The 16,236-nt window shown below is 52.1% G+C and overlaps 1 protein-coding gene across 1 annotated transcript in view; it reads right to left on the bottom strand.

Annotated features, from left to right (window-relative positions):
- Positions 1-3,889: 3,889 nt before the first annotated feature.
- Positions 3,890-16,236, bottom strand: part of LOC108865228 (Down syndrome cell adhesion molecule-like protein Dscam2) — a 145,887-nt gene continuing 133,540 nt past the window's right edge. Inside the window, exons 24-27 of the mRNA XM_029113264.1 lie at positions 9,718-9,799; positions 5,066-5,108; positions 4,193-4,320; positions 3,890-3,960 (exon numbers count right to left, since the gene is read on the bottom strand). Of these exons, the coding sequence (XP_028969097.1) occupies positions 3,890-3,960; positions 4,193-4,320; positions 5,066-5,108; positions 9,718-9,799 (324 nt within the window). The remainder of the gene's footprint in view (positions 3,961-4,192; positions 4,321-5,065; positions 5,109-9,717; positions 9,800-16,236) is intronic.

Genomic DNA, 16,236 nt, shown 5'->3' on the forward strand with positions numbered 1-16,236 from the left:
GAGGAGTGGGAGCCTCAAGCAAACACATCGGAGTGCCTGACGGCTATCGACTGTGCGCAGCTACGGCAACTGCACCGCATCGCATCCTACTCCAGAGCCGCCAAAAGCCTTGGTCAACTATTACCTGTACAATCAGGAAGCCGCGAGCTGATAAGTCGCTCACTGTCTGTAGCTTCCGTGGGCTACTCCCGGTTTGCGTTCCACACTGGTCGGTTAGTCAGAACGCTTGTGGTTTCAAAGATGGGCTCTCACTCTGCGCACAATGCGTTTCCGGCAGGGGTGCCGACAGGGGATTGGTAAGAGGAGGGGTAGCGGAGCCGAAGCCCGGCACCGGGTTTGGGGATTGGTTTGGAGGGGCGGGGGTTCGGCTTTTCAAGTCCCCAGTCTCCACTGTCCGACGGTTTGCCCGACCGACCGACTGACTGACCGGCCGGCCTGCCGTTTGGCCGAGCGCTCGTCCGGGCGACGACGGCGGCCATCTCGGCATCAATCCCTTCCAGCATGGGTTGCTTCCACATCCCGGCGATGTCCACAAGCGTTTATCTGATTTTTTGCCACGTCGTTGGTCTTCGTTTCTATTGAAGCTTTATGGCGCGTGCCGCCGCCGACGTTGTTCGTGGCGGCCGGACCCTTGAAGGAGCTCCGCCATTCCCGCACACCAGCCCGTTTGATTTCCCTCCGACTCAAACCACGCTGCTGATCCGCGCTTCTCGTATTTTTCTTCGGCAACAAACGTTCTGTGCCCTTGAGGAATTCAGCAGCACTCGGAGTCGTTGAAAGGATTTGAATACGATCCGAAGATCAGAATCATGACCCGTAACAAGCTTCCGTCACGTCGGAGGCACCGAAGGGTTGCCGCGCAGAGCCGGTATCGTTTTCGAGGCTCATCGCTACGATCTTTGTTCCTTCGGTCTATGGCAAAGCTCGTTTCACGGTTTAGTTCACCGGCGTCCTTTAGACTTCCTTTTTTACCCCCACGGCGCGGCGCCCCATTATCCGCCTCCCCCTCGTCCGCAACGACGAGCCAGCGGGCGGACTGGTCCGACGGACGCACGGATGGGCGACCGGCCAGGCACACCGAGCGAATGACGAACAGATCTAGATTTAACATCGCTCCAAACGTCAACCTTGTCTACTAGACGACGTTGAGTCTAGCTTGCTCCTGCGAAACTGAATTACGCTGTTGCGTATGTGCAAAAGGGTCTCTGTGTGTGAGTTTTTTTTTTCGTTCCGGAATCGCCCAGCCCTCTGAAGGTTCCGCCGCAACGTAAGCTGGTAATGAAAAAATCTCGCTCCGTAGCTGCGATCTAAGTGCAGAGCACGTCACGGTACATGATACGTAGCCTGATTGTGTAAGATTCGGATGGAAACCGGTTCTCTGAAGACGAACATCTAATCACGCTGTCGAGGAGCTGTCGGAGGAAATCCGGCACGTGTAATGTAACGCAAGTTCCCCGAGAAGACGTAGCGACGCATATGCGTCAACCCGTCGGAATTATTCGGAGTGAACTCGGGACCTGCGATACTAGTTTGAACCCTCGTCCATGGCTTTCCTCTTCTCGCTCAGGAATATCGTCGGGCGATGCCGAGCATTACGGAGGCCCCCATCCGCAGGCCCCCAACGCTTTCGGGGAACAAGGAGTAAAGTTCGTCATCTACTTCTCAGTGAGGGACGTGGGCCGTCGGGTCGCGAGCGTTCTGAAATATAACGAGGTCTGGCCGCATCGGAATCCTCCTCTGTGTACAATTCTTGCGTGTTCTCCTGTGACGAGGTTACTTTCTGACGTGTGCCCAACTCCTTAGCGAGACGCTGCACCCAGGTCAGGAGGATCCGTTGTTGTTAACGATGCATCCGCTCGAGAGTCACGTGGCTTTCTATCAGAGTTTTTTCTTTTGAAAATCGTTCCAGAGTTTCCGTCAGGACCTCTTGAAGTCTTTTGCTGGAGACTCAGAAACTCAGTTGGCAGGAGAATATTACATCCGTCTGGAGGAAGGATGTCAGAGTGAGGCCATCAATCAAGTGAAACACTGTAATTGTGAGACGGGGAATTTGAAAAGGAAGCTGCGACGAGCGTTCCCGGGTCGCGAACATCGTCCGACAGGAGCCCTAGGAGTTCTCTGCAGGCGACTACAGGGATATGAAGCACACGAACTTATCAATTTTCGCGGGAGAGAAGTTGGAATGGGAGCTGCTAATCGGCGATGATGAATCCAATCCATTGTCCGAATGATTTTTCATGTTTCAGCTTTCCAAAAAGCACCCGCTTTTTTTATATCCCCTGTTCGAGTGTCCGATTCAAGGTCGCTGGCGGATTCAGGACCATTGTAAATGAGAACGAGCTCGAGTTTCCAGTTCATGAATATCGTCATCGAAACTTTATTAACGGCACAATCATGATAGAGCACAGGGGCTTCCGCTGAGAGGTCGACGCTCGATTGCATTTCCTATTCCAGGTTCCGACGTCCGGCGACCTCACCACCGCAAGCTTCGCTCAGGGCAAGCGGCTTTTATCTCCTCTCTTCGCAATCCCCAGTTCCACTAAGTACAGACACACATACGCACATACTTGTCTCCAATCAATAACAAGTTTATCTAGCGGCAGGGTGTTTTGTCTTGGGGTTTTTTATAGTTCCGTAATCGTTCGTCGAACGTGTTTTGAGCACGGTCAGTCGGTTTCGAGTCTCTTATCTTAAATGTGGCTGTGATGCTCGATTCCACAAATTGCGAACGGACCTTTCTCAGAGCAGTAATCTGTAACTGCCCACAAAACTCGCGGTCGCTTCATAAGTTCGAATGACTCGGACCGGCGCAGAGTCCTTCACATCTAAATCTGATCGCAAGCTCTCAGGCCATTCTCCGCACGTATCTCTCACACTCGGTTAATCGCTTCATTCAGTGCCGTGATCACGGCTTTCGCTAGACTCTCTTCCTCTACCGCTCATTCTCGCATCCCGGCTTGCCCTTCCCTTACCACTACAAACGACATATCACAGAATCCACGTCGTCGATATGAAGGCACTTTCAGGTGGCGTGGTTCACCAGCTATTCTCTACTCCCACAATGAATGAAGAAAAACACGGGAACGAATCATTCGATGATCAAGCTTCAAGATCTTCGAATCGTCCCCTTTTTCCCCCGCTACAAAATACGGTTATCCTCCTCCTCGAGGGAAATATCCAACACTTTGTTCTTGAACTCCTAGCGGGCTTCTGTCCTGGGAGAGAGTCTCCACCTTCTCCGTCTTAGCTCCGAGCTCCTCATTGTCTTCTTCGTTCCAGGAGCGCTGCCCACTGATTCTGAATTTTCCTGCCCGAGCTTTAGAGTCGACAAATTAGGATCCACTTCCGTCAAGAATCTATTCGATTTGGACTCCTCCTTCAATGATGGAGGGCATCCTTACTTTCCTTCATCACGTCACGCTCCCGAGGTCGGAGCACCGACGACACGCATACATTCGGGAAAGAAAAACGGTCTTCTCATCAGTGCATATAGGTGTCGTCCGGACGAGATCACTTTCCTTTTACATGTGAGCGCCTAGGAATCCCGCGGGCTTTGTACAGCTTTCATGCTTTACGCTAGAGCATTCGAAAGATACATTCAATTGATATAAAAGAGGATTCTGAGGACCTCGAATCGCCACCGGTTGACCTATCATGTTGTTGCCACACATAGAGTGAAAGGCTGAACTCCAATGTGACTTCTCGAAAAGGTCAAAATATTCTCTTGTCCTTCTGCCGCCGAGGTCTCGGTGCGCTGTTCGGAGGTCTCTGCAGGTCCCGCTTGCAACAACTACACCCAGTCCCGAGGTTTGGGTGTGACGAGATTCGTTTGATCCAGTGAAGATTTTTTTGATGTGGTCAGCGTTGCTGTTCCTAAATCGGCGTCCTCCTACGAGCGGTATGTACAGTCCGAGTAGATTGAAGACTCTTCATTAATCGTGGATGGATACGGCTTAGGAACTGAAATTGATGAATCAATTCATTGACGATGAAAGATAATTGTGTCGCTTGCAGAAAAGAATAATGGACTCGGAGAGACCGAGGAGGATTGGAATGTTCATCTAGTGAAATAGATGGAGCCGCCCCAAAATCGCAGAGAACTTCACTCCGATCGGACTACGACCTTCGTTCATTTGATTCGCCAGTCGCCTTCGCTTGAGATCTTCTGCATCTCTGCCTTCGACGAACTTACCCTTGTAGCCGTACGAGGTGTAGCATGCGGTTTTACCGTCCCCGAAGTCAGACATTTCCTCGAACTCTTCCATGCTATTCTGGCGACACGTTCCAGTGCTGGTGCCTAGGAACGAAGACGTTTTGTCCCTGGAAATATTGATGCAACTGTGAGGAAATCCGCGCCGATCCATCTTTTGACTAATCCCGAAGCGCTAATCTAAACCGAGTTTGGGATCCACAACCGAACGCTTGGTCGAGATTCGAGAGACCAGCGGAAGCTGGAGGGAGGAGGGCGAGGAGAGCGAACGGATATTTCGATTGAAGAGCAGCTGATCGATCCGCGGCACACTTAAAGACTCGTCGCTAATGGCCAGACTCGTGCTCGTACATAGCTGTGAGCTGAGCTGTAAACGTCGGCTGTCCGGATGAACGTCGCGCGAAGATGAAGTGAACTGACCGAACTCGCCAGCTACCATGACGTATCGTGACGGCCGTCCGTCTCGGTCGACTGGCCTATACTTCCCACTGCGCTACTTTCTCCGAGAAGTTGTCTAGGCCTTGCTTGTTCCTACCACCCACCCCCTCCCTGCACATTCAGCCTCCGCCGCTTTCTCGGCGACAATCGTTTCCTTTCCTCCCCGGGGGAACTACTCCATCCTCTCGGTTTCTTACGTCTCTGAGACATGAGCGCTCTATCTCACACCGGAACACATCAGATTTGACTCTCGCGCACGGCCAAGTGATCGTCATTACTGAGATTTCGCGGCTTTGACCGCAGCCTGCCGTCCCCGTGGCCGCTAAGACACATGCGAAACTACTGCCTACCGATAAGACGAGCTGATAGCCTTCGAGGTTTCATAGTTTGGAAACGCTCCTGTTTTTTTTTACTTACAGTGGACTGCTTTCTTCGCTGTACTGCAATCGGTGCTTCCCACCTGGAACAAAGAGTACCTCCATTCAACGACGTTGTCCTTCGGTTGTGGCGTCGTTCGAACCACAGATTGATACTCCTCCACCCCTGGTCTCCACGCGTATCGGTCCTTTGAGGTTTGCTCCGGTATCCCGCAGCGTCGAGAACTTCCGAGGGGAATTCGACCACCCTATCGAGCTAACTCCCTTCTCCAAGAGCTCTCGATCCCCTTCTGGATACTCCGCAATTACCATTGACATCGCTGCGAGGTCATCGCCGGAGATGGCCTCTCTTGAGGATAAATCAGCTGTCGAGGAACGACGCGGATAGAATAAATTCATAGCGTACTGCCGAAACAGGGTCAGTCTGGCCAAAGCTCACTCCGGTGCCCGTCCGAAGGAATGGGAATCATTCTCGATCTCCGTCGGGGCTCCGTAGAACGGCCGTCGGATTTGAACCGGCGAATTTTCGCACGGGGCACCGTCAATGTGGTCAACGCGGATCTTCATGATGTGCAGACGACTCTGACCACTATCTTCCGGTTCGAGTGACTCGGACTGCGGTTTCGCAAATCGCTGAGCCGCCCACGCAGTGAATTCTCCGCGGGGAACAAATACGCCGCCATATAATCTCTCGTCCTATTCAAACCCCAGTCGCGGGCGCTTGCAATATGAGTACGTCGAAGCGTACGCACGAGCCGACTCATATGAAGTCTAAGGGGAAGAAAAACATGGATTTCCTGTTCGTAGTTATTTGAGGAAGGAGCAGAAGCAGCAGCCGAGCTCGGCAGCAAGAACATTTCGAAGTAGAGCTACGAGTCATTCCGCCAATATCTATCTGCGCAGACGACTCGCACGGGGCGACCATCTGTTCGCTTCCAAGGGAAACACGCGAATGAATATGGCGCCGAGTCGAGTAGGATGGAATAGGCGCCAGCCAACGCTTGGAACCTACATCGAGAGCGGGTACTCATATACTACTCTCATACTTCTCTGGGAAGGAACTCTCTCCCGTCCGTCAGGTTTTCCAGTACGACCTTCCAGCCCCTTCTCTTTTATGGTCTCTCTGGCTCTCGCCCTAACTCCGTCGTTCTATCTCTTGCTTCGCTCTCATCCCATGCCATCTACTCGGGTCGACTCCGTGAATCTCTGGCGGCGAAGGTCAAGCGAGGAAGATGAAGATCGAGACATGACTGCGCAAGAGGGGTACGAGAGTGAAAGGGGCTGCGAACAGCTGGTTCACAAACTAATAAGTCGACGCGCCGACTGATGAGACGGCCCAGTCACGCTGGAAAGACAAGCGTATGTAGGCCCACCAGCCACGGAGAAATGTGAGACGGGTATCAGACTTCGGAGCAATCTGGCCGTGCCTGTGAGCACTTGATGATTGACAAGATGAAACATCCGCATTCATTGTCTATCAAGCAGAGCGAGGGAGTCGCAGCAACAACAACGTCAACGGAGTCGTCGACGAGACAGCTGATTCCCTCGCTGAGCGCGTAGCATGCGATTCTGACACAAATCCGGCTCTTGGCATCGTCTTCCATGCAATATGCCTTCGTCGACGAGGATCGGAACTGGAAGATCAGAAGAGTATGGCCGGCTGGGACCATGGAACGCTTCCAATAATTGTTCCAATCGTAAATTCGAGATCGAAGACCCTCATGGAAACTTTGTTTCATGACATCCAATGTCGGCATCTTCTAGACATAGCCACTGTATTTGACCGAGAACTGTTGCAACACAGTTTCGGAGAACATGGAAGCCCAAACAGTGGAGCGCGAGCGAATTCTATCATGCAAACAGAGGAAAAATATCGAGCCGTAGCGATCTGAAGATCCGCATCCGGAGTCCGTCCGGGGGTGAGTTTGTCTGGAGGCCGACATCGGAAACTCAGCAAACACTCGATGTTTACCTCAATCCCTCCTCCTCACCAATGTCTCGCAAACAGGTCGAGACCTTGAACGGTACCCGATCAGAGGACGCTGAGCGGACTCCGAATATCTCGAAACACTTTTTTTATTCTGCGGGCTCTCTAACAGACCCTCCGAGGGAGAACGGTTTTCGTTCACCGAGGGAATCGTGCCAATATTTTCTCTCCAAATCGTTTCACCACCGGTCCGATAGATTTTCATCACAATGATCATCTCATCCACGGCGGGGACTTCGAAGTTCCCTCTCTCCTTTGAACGACCTATTGCGCTCACGCAGGCGGTGAGTTCCCTCGATCGTCGACATAGTTTCGAAAAAGAGCTCTGGGAGAATTTAGAGAGATACAAACTATGGGACGATGAGACGAGGAAAGAATGGGAAGGCGTAACGCGAGCGGCGGAATGGGGGCTAGGATTTCGATTCGTTGCGGAAGACCCGGAGATCATCAGTATGGTCCGTCCGTTGAGGAGATGGTCGTGAGCGCGATTGGCCGGGCGAACCGTCATCCGGAATAGGACCACCAGTGGATGGAAAAAAGAGAAAAGCGGTGGGAGGAGAGGAGGCGAGCAAGATATCAACTGACGAAAAGTCGGCAGACAGAAATGATTCCAAAATAGAACTGACTGCAACGACGGTTCCGGACCCAGCCCGACCAGCACCGACCGAAGACGGAACTCGCACAGCGTTCATCGGGCTCATCGAAGGAGCAAAGGAGCCGCATCGGTCGATAAGCTCGCGGCGTTTTTGCCTTCCTTGGAAACCGAGGACAGAATGGAATCTAAAATTATTCGTTCGACGGCGGGGCAGAGTTTTTAGCGCAGGCTATTTCCAATGTTTGTGGATCCATCCGAATCTGTAGAACGAAACAGAAAGAAGAGGCTGCACAATAGGCGACTGATCCCTTGATGCCCGGATCATGTACCGTGACCTTCGGAAAAGATATTCGCGTCTCCGAGACAAAAAAAATTGGAGCAGCTTCAGCTATGAGCTAAGCAAATGTTTGCGGGGAGCTACGTCGCGTCGATTAGATAAAGGGGAGAATGATATCTGCGAGCGATGGTAGGACAGATCGTTCCGTAGTGAGGGAATCGCCTCGAGTTCTGCTTGGAGAAAATTCGATATCGTCAATATGCATTACTCCGTGGTGACTGAAGTGATTCACGAACTAAGGAGAACGGTGGAATGAGTTTCATCAGTGTCGGCATTCACATCGGGAGAGATCGTGGAATTCGCCGGCTTTCCTCCACGATGGGCGACCGTTATATCCCAGCGGGGGTCGCCACAAGTTTTCAATGGGCTTTTTCCTTTGAAGTTCTCGACCGACTGGAACGTTTGCCGATGCCTCATGAGAAGCACTTTAATAACTTCGGAGCTCAGCTGAGAACCGATGTGGACGCAAACGACAATCGACGAGGAATTCACCTTACGTATGATCGCGATTTTCCGATACATGGGGCTGGAGCGAGACATGGCACCGGGGCGATCATTTTACTCCGATGGACCCCCCTTCTTAGTTTAGCTCGGTTGAAGATTTCGCTGCATGGAGGGACGAAATTTCTTCGACCGGCTATCCCAGACATCTTAGAGACGTTTCCACGTCAAGAATCAGATCGATCCTGATACAGGAAGTTCTGAGTCTCTGGAACTGCCCTGGAGACCGATGTTGGCCAAGGAAGAGCAGTAAACAGTATGCACAGGACGAGTAGTTGCTGTCAAAGAATTGCGTCGCTTTGCATAACGTAGTGCGGCCTAGCGTGGCGTCTGACACGATCTGCGCATTGTGATTGTATGCGTCTCGAGCACTTGGGAGAAAACGGACTGAGTTTTCACAATTGCGCTTACCTTGCTCGCAACGCCCGTCACCCTCAATCCTCTTCTCTTCCGCCGTTTCCCTACGCCATACCGTGGGAGGCTTCACTATATTCCCCGCTCCCCGCCCTCGTGCATCTCCCAAAACCTCCCCTATCCGAGCGATTCACGAGGCGAGAGCATGATTGGTTGTGGGCTCGATGCCTCAAGAACTGGCGAGGTCTCTCATTAACACTTCCGCAGGGCTGCATGCTCCGGTCCCTTAACCCGATCTTTCAGAGGCTCCTTCTCCTTTGAACTCATCTTGTGGCTCCCATAATTCCAGTCTCTCACCATACTCTTACAAGCTGCCTGTAGATTGCAAGTTTCATTATTTCAGTCGAGACCAAACACAAATCGTACTAATCTCGATAGACGCCGACCCAGGAATAGAGGCCACACGTTGAATGTTCCAAATGGTTACGTCTCGGTCGTCATTGCAGTTCAGGCCGCTGTCGTTGTCGTGGCCGCGCAATCGAATCCCAAGAGCCCACGCAGACACAACCCACTCTACGGTCGGCCCACACAAGCTATTCAAATGAGATCATATCTCTATTCGCAAGATCCCATACGTTGTCACTTTGTCACTCTTGTTTCAGATTCTGCGGCTTTCCGGAACCTCGGAGTCCCGGAGAACCTCGTCGGACCGATGTTTCGGGCGCATTTACGTCCGATAGAGTTTCGAACGCGTCTTTGAACTACAACTTCCCCCCTAGCGGAAGAACTTCAACGATTTCCTTCTGTCCATGAATCCTCGGGGTGAGGAAAGAGAGAGATACCCTGAGGAATGCCACAGAACCAGGTCCGCGCTGATAACGCCTAATGAGGAATCAAAGATAGTACTAGAGAACTGACCTTCGAATGCTGTGGCGTCGATCTGCACTTTCCTCTTCAGAGTCGAACTGTCGACTGCGGTTGCGGCTCGCATCTGTTGTTCCTGGAATAAGAACACGGGGACGTTAGTTCCGAGTCTGGCCATCGGATCCTGGAACTCGAGCGAAAAGAGACTTTTCCGGAGTCTGGTTTCCGAGCTCGTCGTGAAATTCTATTCGGAATAGATCCGGCGATATCAGAGACAGCCTCCCGTAATCCACGAGAGCCCGCGGCCTCTCGGCAAATCTAAAGAGGTAACTCGAAGCATATAAGTCGAGCTGTACTCGCTGCGACTTCCGTCACATCCCTTTGTTGTTGATTTGCATTTTTCTTGCTCGCCGAGGAGGAGATTCCCCAGATCCACCTCGCGCGCCTGCGGAAGGAATATTCGCGACGGGCGGATATTGTCGTTTGGGCATTGTTAACAACCACTCGAGCGTGCTACAGGAGCTTCTCGTAAGGCTTCGTAATCCTTGCGTCCGCTCCCGTCGTTGTTGTTGCTGTCATTGCGCTTTCAAGTCGTTTCCCTCATGCGCGACTCCATCCCCCAGGCCAGCGTTCTCGGCCTGTAACAGCGAACGATCCGAGCCTCTTTTTTAATCCTCACAGCTTCTGGCCCCAGGCCTCCATAGATCCATCTCCCCACAGTAGCGGCAGCAGCACCAGCGGCAAACGAAGCAGAATCGTGAATTAAGCCCAGACTGAAAATTGAATTGGGTCGATTCGAGATTTGACGACGAATGCCTCTCTCGGGAACTCCGAAGCTTCATCAGCCGAGTAGGCAGCCCAGAGAAGAGGGGTGGCGGGGAATACGAGAACACACGTCGTCGTAATAAGGGAAATGTTGACGGGGCGAAGGGGCTCCAACTCGGGGTATCGCACGGGGCCCGGGCTTCGAGCGGCTCTGGTTCGGCTGAGAGCTCCGGACGTACCCAAGCCCCAGATTAGCTAGTGTTCGAATGCGATTTAAACTTTCCACGAGGAAGCAATTGGCGCCGCAGAGCTTTTAGACTTCTGTTATTCCACCGGTCAAGGACCTTTCTGTCGTCCCGAAGAGTGGGTGAGCGACCTGATGGGTGAGCTCGAGCAGTAAACTCGAATCAGGTGTAGGGCGCTCTACGCTCGTTTGTCGAGTAATATTTTCCGAAGTCGCGCTGCCCCAACACTGATGATGAGCGCGTCTTTCGATGACGGCCGAATGGGTATTATCGTACATTCCTCACCGACTCACAAGGTCGCGGTCGGTGTCTTCCTTATATTCACACGTTGGAGGCTCTTTGCGTCGACTGTTGACCCAAGAGCCTCCTTCTTGAGTCGCGGCTCGGTTCTGTTAGCTGCTTGGGCTCTCAGCAGGAACAAGTCGATCGGAAAGAATGGTCGGGTAGGATAGCCGAGCGGAGGATGGCACGGAGTCTCTGCTGAACGAGCAATTGGAGACGCATCAATAATTGCATTCTTATTGTGGCTGCCAGGCTGTGAGGTCCACTGGAGCTTTTGGTCGCAGCGAGCTTGTGAGCTCTCCATTGAGCGATTCGGAAAACCAGAAGGTCGTGGCGAGTAGGGGAGTGACAGTCATCAGAGAGGGAAAATCGCAAGTGAAACTTCGAATATCGAGCGGTAGCGATAAATATCCTCGTACTCCGATAGGGCGGCTCTTAATATCGATGGAAATGCGAGATATCTAGATACTGAGACTCGGCCGAATCCCGTCCGGAGAGAAGTCAGCGCTTGTGGAGAAACTGCGTGTGGAGGAACTGCGTGTCAGTCAGGCGGAAGCGTAATGGTTTCAAGTTTCCGTCGAAGAAACCACCATCACTGGAAAACACAGAACATGAGGCCTTTGTCAAGGAAATCGCTCTAAATTGAGGAGAATAATAACGAACGAGAATGGGAAGACACGCTTCGACTGACCACGCGCACAGACATCACGATGAATGTCAGCCGAGGGAAGAACTTTGCATAATGATTCCGTCTCTTTCTACAGCGCGGAGCATGCACTGGAATCCGTCTCGATTAGACCCTTGCGAAATAATTACGGCTCAATCGATTGCGCATCGTCTCGCTGATGCAAACGTTCATCAAGGATCATGTTTTCCATGGAGGGATATGGAGAGGAGTCTTGATTCTCCCGATGGATACATGAATAACAATCATTCGAGGCGCAGCTTGCAGCTCAAAAGCTCGATAGACTAGCCGACTCGCCCCGTAAACGTGGGATGAGCCGCCGCTGCTGCTGCTGCTGTTCCCTGGCCATCGCAGCGGAACCCTTGCGCGAGCCGGAACAAGTTCCTCTCCGCGTTCGTCGTTGCTTGTACGCTCGTTGGTTGCTCGTTCGGTCGCTCGGTTGGTTCGACTGGTGGACTCGATGTAAGGCCAGCAAGCTGACTGACGGCTTGGTTGTGTTCTAATGATGAAGGCCCGTTTTCTGCACGCCAATCAAGAATAATGATCAGCGTACATCGTCATATTGGCCTCGGCGGCAACGACTTCGGCCTCCATGGGCACTCGGGCAGCAGCGAGAAGAAGCGCCCCAAACAGCCATTGGAAAGGGTTTCGAGGGGCGGGCCTTATTCGGGGTACTGCAACGTTTGCGAGTCGAGAGTATTGGGAACGTGACCTCCACGCTATCGAAATCGCCATAGCTAATTAGAGAGGAGCAGCGTCGTCCTTGAGCGTCGACCCTGTTTTTAATCGTAATATTTTCCGACCGCGCGTAATTTCCAGCTGCTCGTAAAGGATCCCGCGGCGAATCGATGCCTCAAACTCAGGACGTCAGGAGAGGAATAGGAGGGCAAACGAATGGCATGTTCAAGTTTGCGCAAGGAAGGGACGCGGTAGAGATCGTTCTGCCGCAGTCCGGAGACGCTTCGTGGCCGTGAATAATAGAGTGAGCTATCGTATTTGTTTGCCCTTGTCCAGTAGACGTGACCCCGGGCTCCGTCGTTCCTCGGTGGCATCTTAATAGCCGCGACAGTTAATTCAATGCCCACCACTACCTCTACTTCTACCACTGCCGCCGGCCACTGGATGTCGTTCCACCTACAGGTCGGGAAAACGAGAGTCTTGTCGCGAAGGTCGGCTGGAGGAAAAGGATAGTTCGACGGAGGAGCAGGGGAAGGGGGAGGGGTGGACGACGCGCCGTCGACCGAGATCGGAGTCGAGCTGGGAAGGAGCAGAATGAGGAGCAGGGGTCAGAACGCACGTCGTCGCCTTTATCTTTGTCGTCGACCCCTGCGAACGTGTTCGGAAACACTTCCCATGCAACACGTGTGGTAAACGGAGGGAGTGTCCTGGGAATTCGCTCGGTCCGACGATGTCGATACCCACGAGCGATTTCGCTTGAGGACAGATGCCTTCCAACGACATATGCGGGACTTCGCAGGGAATGAGAACACATCAGAAGTGTTTCTGGTATGTATACGGACAATCTCGTATCTGGCGGCATTGTGACGACGACCCGGAGCCGTCGCAGCTTCGAGCGGAGTACGTTCTATGAACTCCGCGTATTGTTTACGTGCAGAGGATAGGTGGAGGGAAGGTGGGTCGAGGAGACCAACTGGGCCAGCGAGCAGGCGAGCGGAAGGTCGGTATTTGTTAAATGACGATGCGTCCTGCTCGAAGAGCCACACTTGACTGACTGTTTATTGTTAACGTCGACAGACGATGTCGCAAGTTATGATTGAGATCACAAGTCTTATCATCTCCTTTCCTTTGGGTTGATTAATATAAGTTTTTTTGCTTATGGTATCTTTTATCTCCGCCGGTAAGGTTTGCGCTGGATACACCTTTCTCTCTATGCAAATTTTTGTGGTTTCTTAATTTTATCCCTCTGTCTTAGTTTCCTCGGACTTATTGGTGTTGGTTCCTTCATCCGCTCGTTTGTTTCCTCCGCGCTGTCATAGTCGCTAGGTTCTGAGTCCTCTTCAGCACTACCGTTTTTCAGCCATTCCGGGAGGGAAGCAAACCATGATGCTTCCCTCCGTGTACCGTTTGGCTGGCTCGTGATTTCTTTCTTCTCGTGATTTGCCGCTTGTTGAAGTGCCCCTTCCCGCAGAAACCTTCTGTTCCTTATGAGGCGGCGACCTTCCACCTCGACTTCGTAGCGTCTCCTTGCGAGCGATTTAGTCACTCGTGCTTCTTTCCAGCGGCTAGTTCCGATTTTCATCGGTTTCAGTCTGACTACGTCATCGACACGCAAGGGTGGTAGTTCTCGGGCGCCCCTGTCGTGGGCTCGCGTGAAGTTGTCGATCTGTGCTCTTCTCGCTTCCATCACTATCCGCTGACACGGAACCGCTGGCTTCAGGCTGTTTTTGGGAGCGGGTATCCACGTTCTCACTTTCCGCGACAAGAACATCTGTGCGGGGGTGTATCCTCCCAGTTTTCTCTGTGGCGTGTCATTATATGATATAAGTCCTTTTCGATAGCTCTGCTGTGCGGTTCTGCATCTCCGTATCATTCTCTTGACTATTCCGACCGCTGCCTCTGCTTTTCCATTCGATGCGTGATTGTGGGGCGATGTCAAAACCAATTTGACTGACCATTCCTTCACGAACGCTTCAAACTCTTGGCTTCTGAACAAGGGGTCTTGATCCGTAACTAGTAGATCGCAACTCCCCTGCTCCGACCAAATTTTCTCTACCACCGTTTTGATAGATTTCGTCGTAGGGTTCGCTGGTAATTCCTCCACGATTATAAAGTTGGAAAAGTAGCAAACCAAGATCAGGAACTTTTTTTCTTCCAACTGCGCGATGTCCATGCCGACTTTTTGCCATGGCCGGACAGGGATCTCGTGGGGGATCAATGGTTCTTTCCTTTGTTCCGGCGGAAATTCCAAGCATCCTTTGCATTGGGTGCGGTGATTTTCTATGTCGTGTTTCATCCTTGGCCAGAAAACACACGATTTGGCTCTTTCCGCTGCCCTTTCCGGTGACATGTGAGCGAAGCAGACCTTTTCGATGAAACCTTTTCGCAGCGACTTTGGAACAACCAATGCATCTCCTTTGAGAATCAATTTGTCCTCGATCGTCAGCGTACTTCTGAACGGGAAGAACTCCGTCACCACCGGCGACAAAGTTTTCGCCCCCTCGGGCCAGCCCTTTTGAATCCTTTCTCGGAGCTGTTGGTATTCCCCGTCTTTCTCCGCGGCGTCCCTGATGTCCTGTATGGTGCTGTCTTGCATCGGGAGAGTCCTCACCACTTGAACGATTCCTTCACCTCCCCCGTGCTCTTCCATTGGACATCGTGACAGCGCGTCCGCGTATTTCATTTCTCTTCCTGGACGGAATAGTATCGTAGCGTTGTATCTTTGCATCGTCATGAACATCCGCTGGAGTCTAAGCGGCACTTCGTCGAGCGGCTTTCGTACTATGTTTATCAGGGGCCTGTGATCCGTATAAACCGTGACTTTCTTTGGGTAGACGAAGTAGTGGAATCTTTTGAGTGCGAAAACGATGGCCAGGAGTTCCATTTCTATCTGTGCATATCTGGTTTCCGTCGTTGTCATGGTCCTACTCGCGAAGTAGACCGGGCGGCCATTCTGTAGCAGCGCCGCTCCCAGTCCATTCTGCGAGGCATCACATTCGATTTCGACCGGCTGGTCCGCGTCGAAGAAAGCCAGAATTGGGCTTCGACTGACCAGCTTCGTGACCTTCGTGAATGCCGTCTCTTGCTCCGTGCCCCACTTCCATGTCACGCCCTTCTTGTTGAGTTCCCTTAGTGGCGACACTTCTTCGGAGAGACTCGGTATGAATCTAGCCACATGGGACAACATTCCCAGGAAGCTCTTCAGACCCGTCTGATCTATCGGTGGCCTCATTTCGGCTATCTGTTTCTGTTTCTCAGGGTCGATCTGTATACCATTTTTCGACAGAACGAACCCGAAAAACCTCGTGTTCGGTGCCCTTAGCGTGACTTTGTCTGCGTTGAGCTTTATCCCTGTTGTCTGGCACCTCTGGAGGAAACGGCGAAGGTTCTCGTCGTGATGTCTCCTTGCCTCCAGTTCCGATGATCCGCCGCCGTAAACCAGTACGTCGTCCGCGAGGACCAATATCCCGGGAAGGTTTTCTAACGTCTGCTTGAGCCTCTTGAAGAAAATCTCCGATGACACGTTCAGACCGAAAGGCAAACGCCTAAATCGATATCGTCCAAACGGCGTCTGGAACGTCGTGAGATAACTACTTTCTTCGTCGAGAACACAATGCCAAAAACCGTCAGCCAGGTCGAATTTTGAGAAATACCTTGCCTGACTCAGTTCGGGTATTATCTCATCGAAGGTCGGCGTGTGATAGATCTCTCTGATCAGACAGTCGTTTAGTTGTCGTGGGTCTAGACATATCCGGAGCTCCCCCGACTTTTTGAGCTGAATCGACAGTCGATTCACCCATTCCGTTGGTGTTTCCACTCGAGTCACCACCCCTCTGTTCTCGAGTTCTCTTAGTTTCGATTTTAATTGTGTCTTCAGTCTTGGCGATGTGCGACAAGATACGTTGGCCACTGGTTTTG

This window comes from Galendromus occidentalis, unplaced genomic scaffold (assembly GCF_000255335.2).
Source record: "Galendromus occidentalis unplaced genomic scaffold, Mocc_1.1 scf7180000076500, whole genome shotgun sequence".
NCBI classification, from domain to species: Eukaryota; Metazoa; Arthropoda; class Arachnida; order Mesostigmata; family Phytoseiidae; genus Galendromus; species Galendromus occidentalis.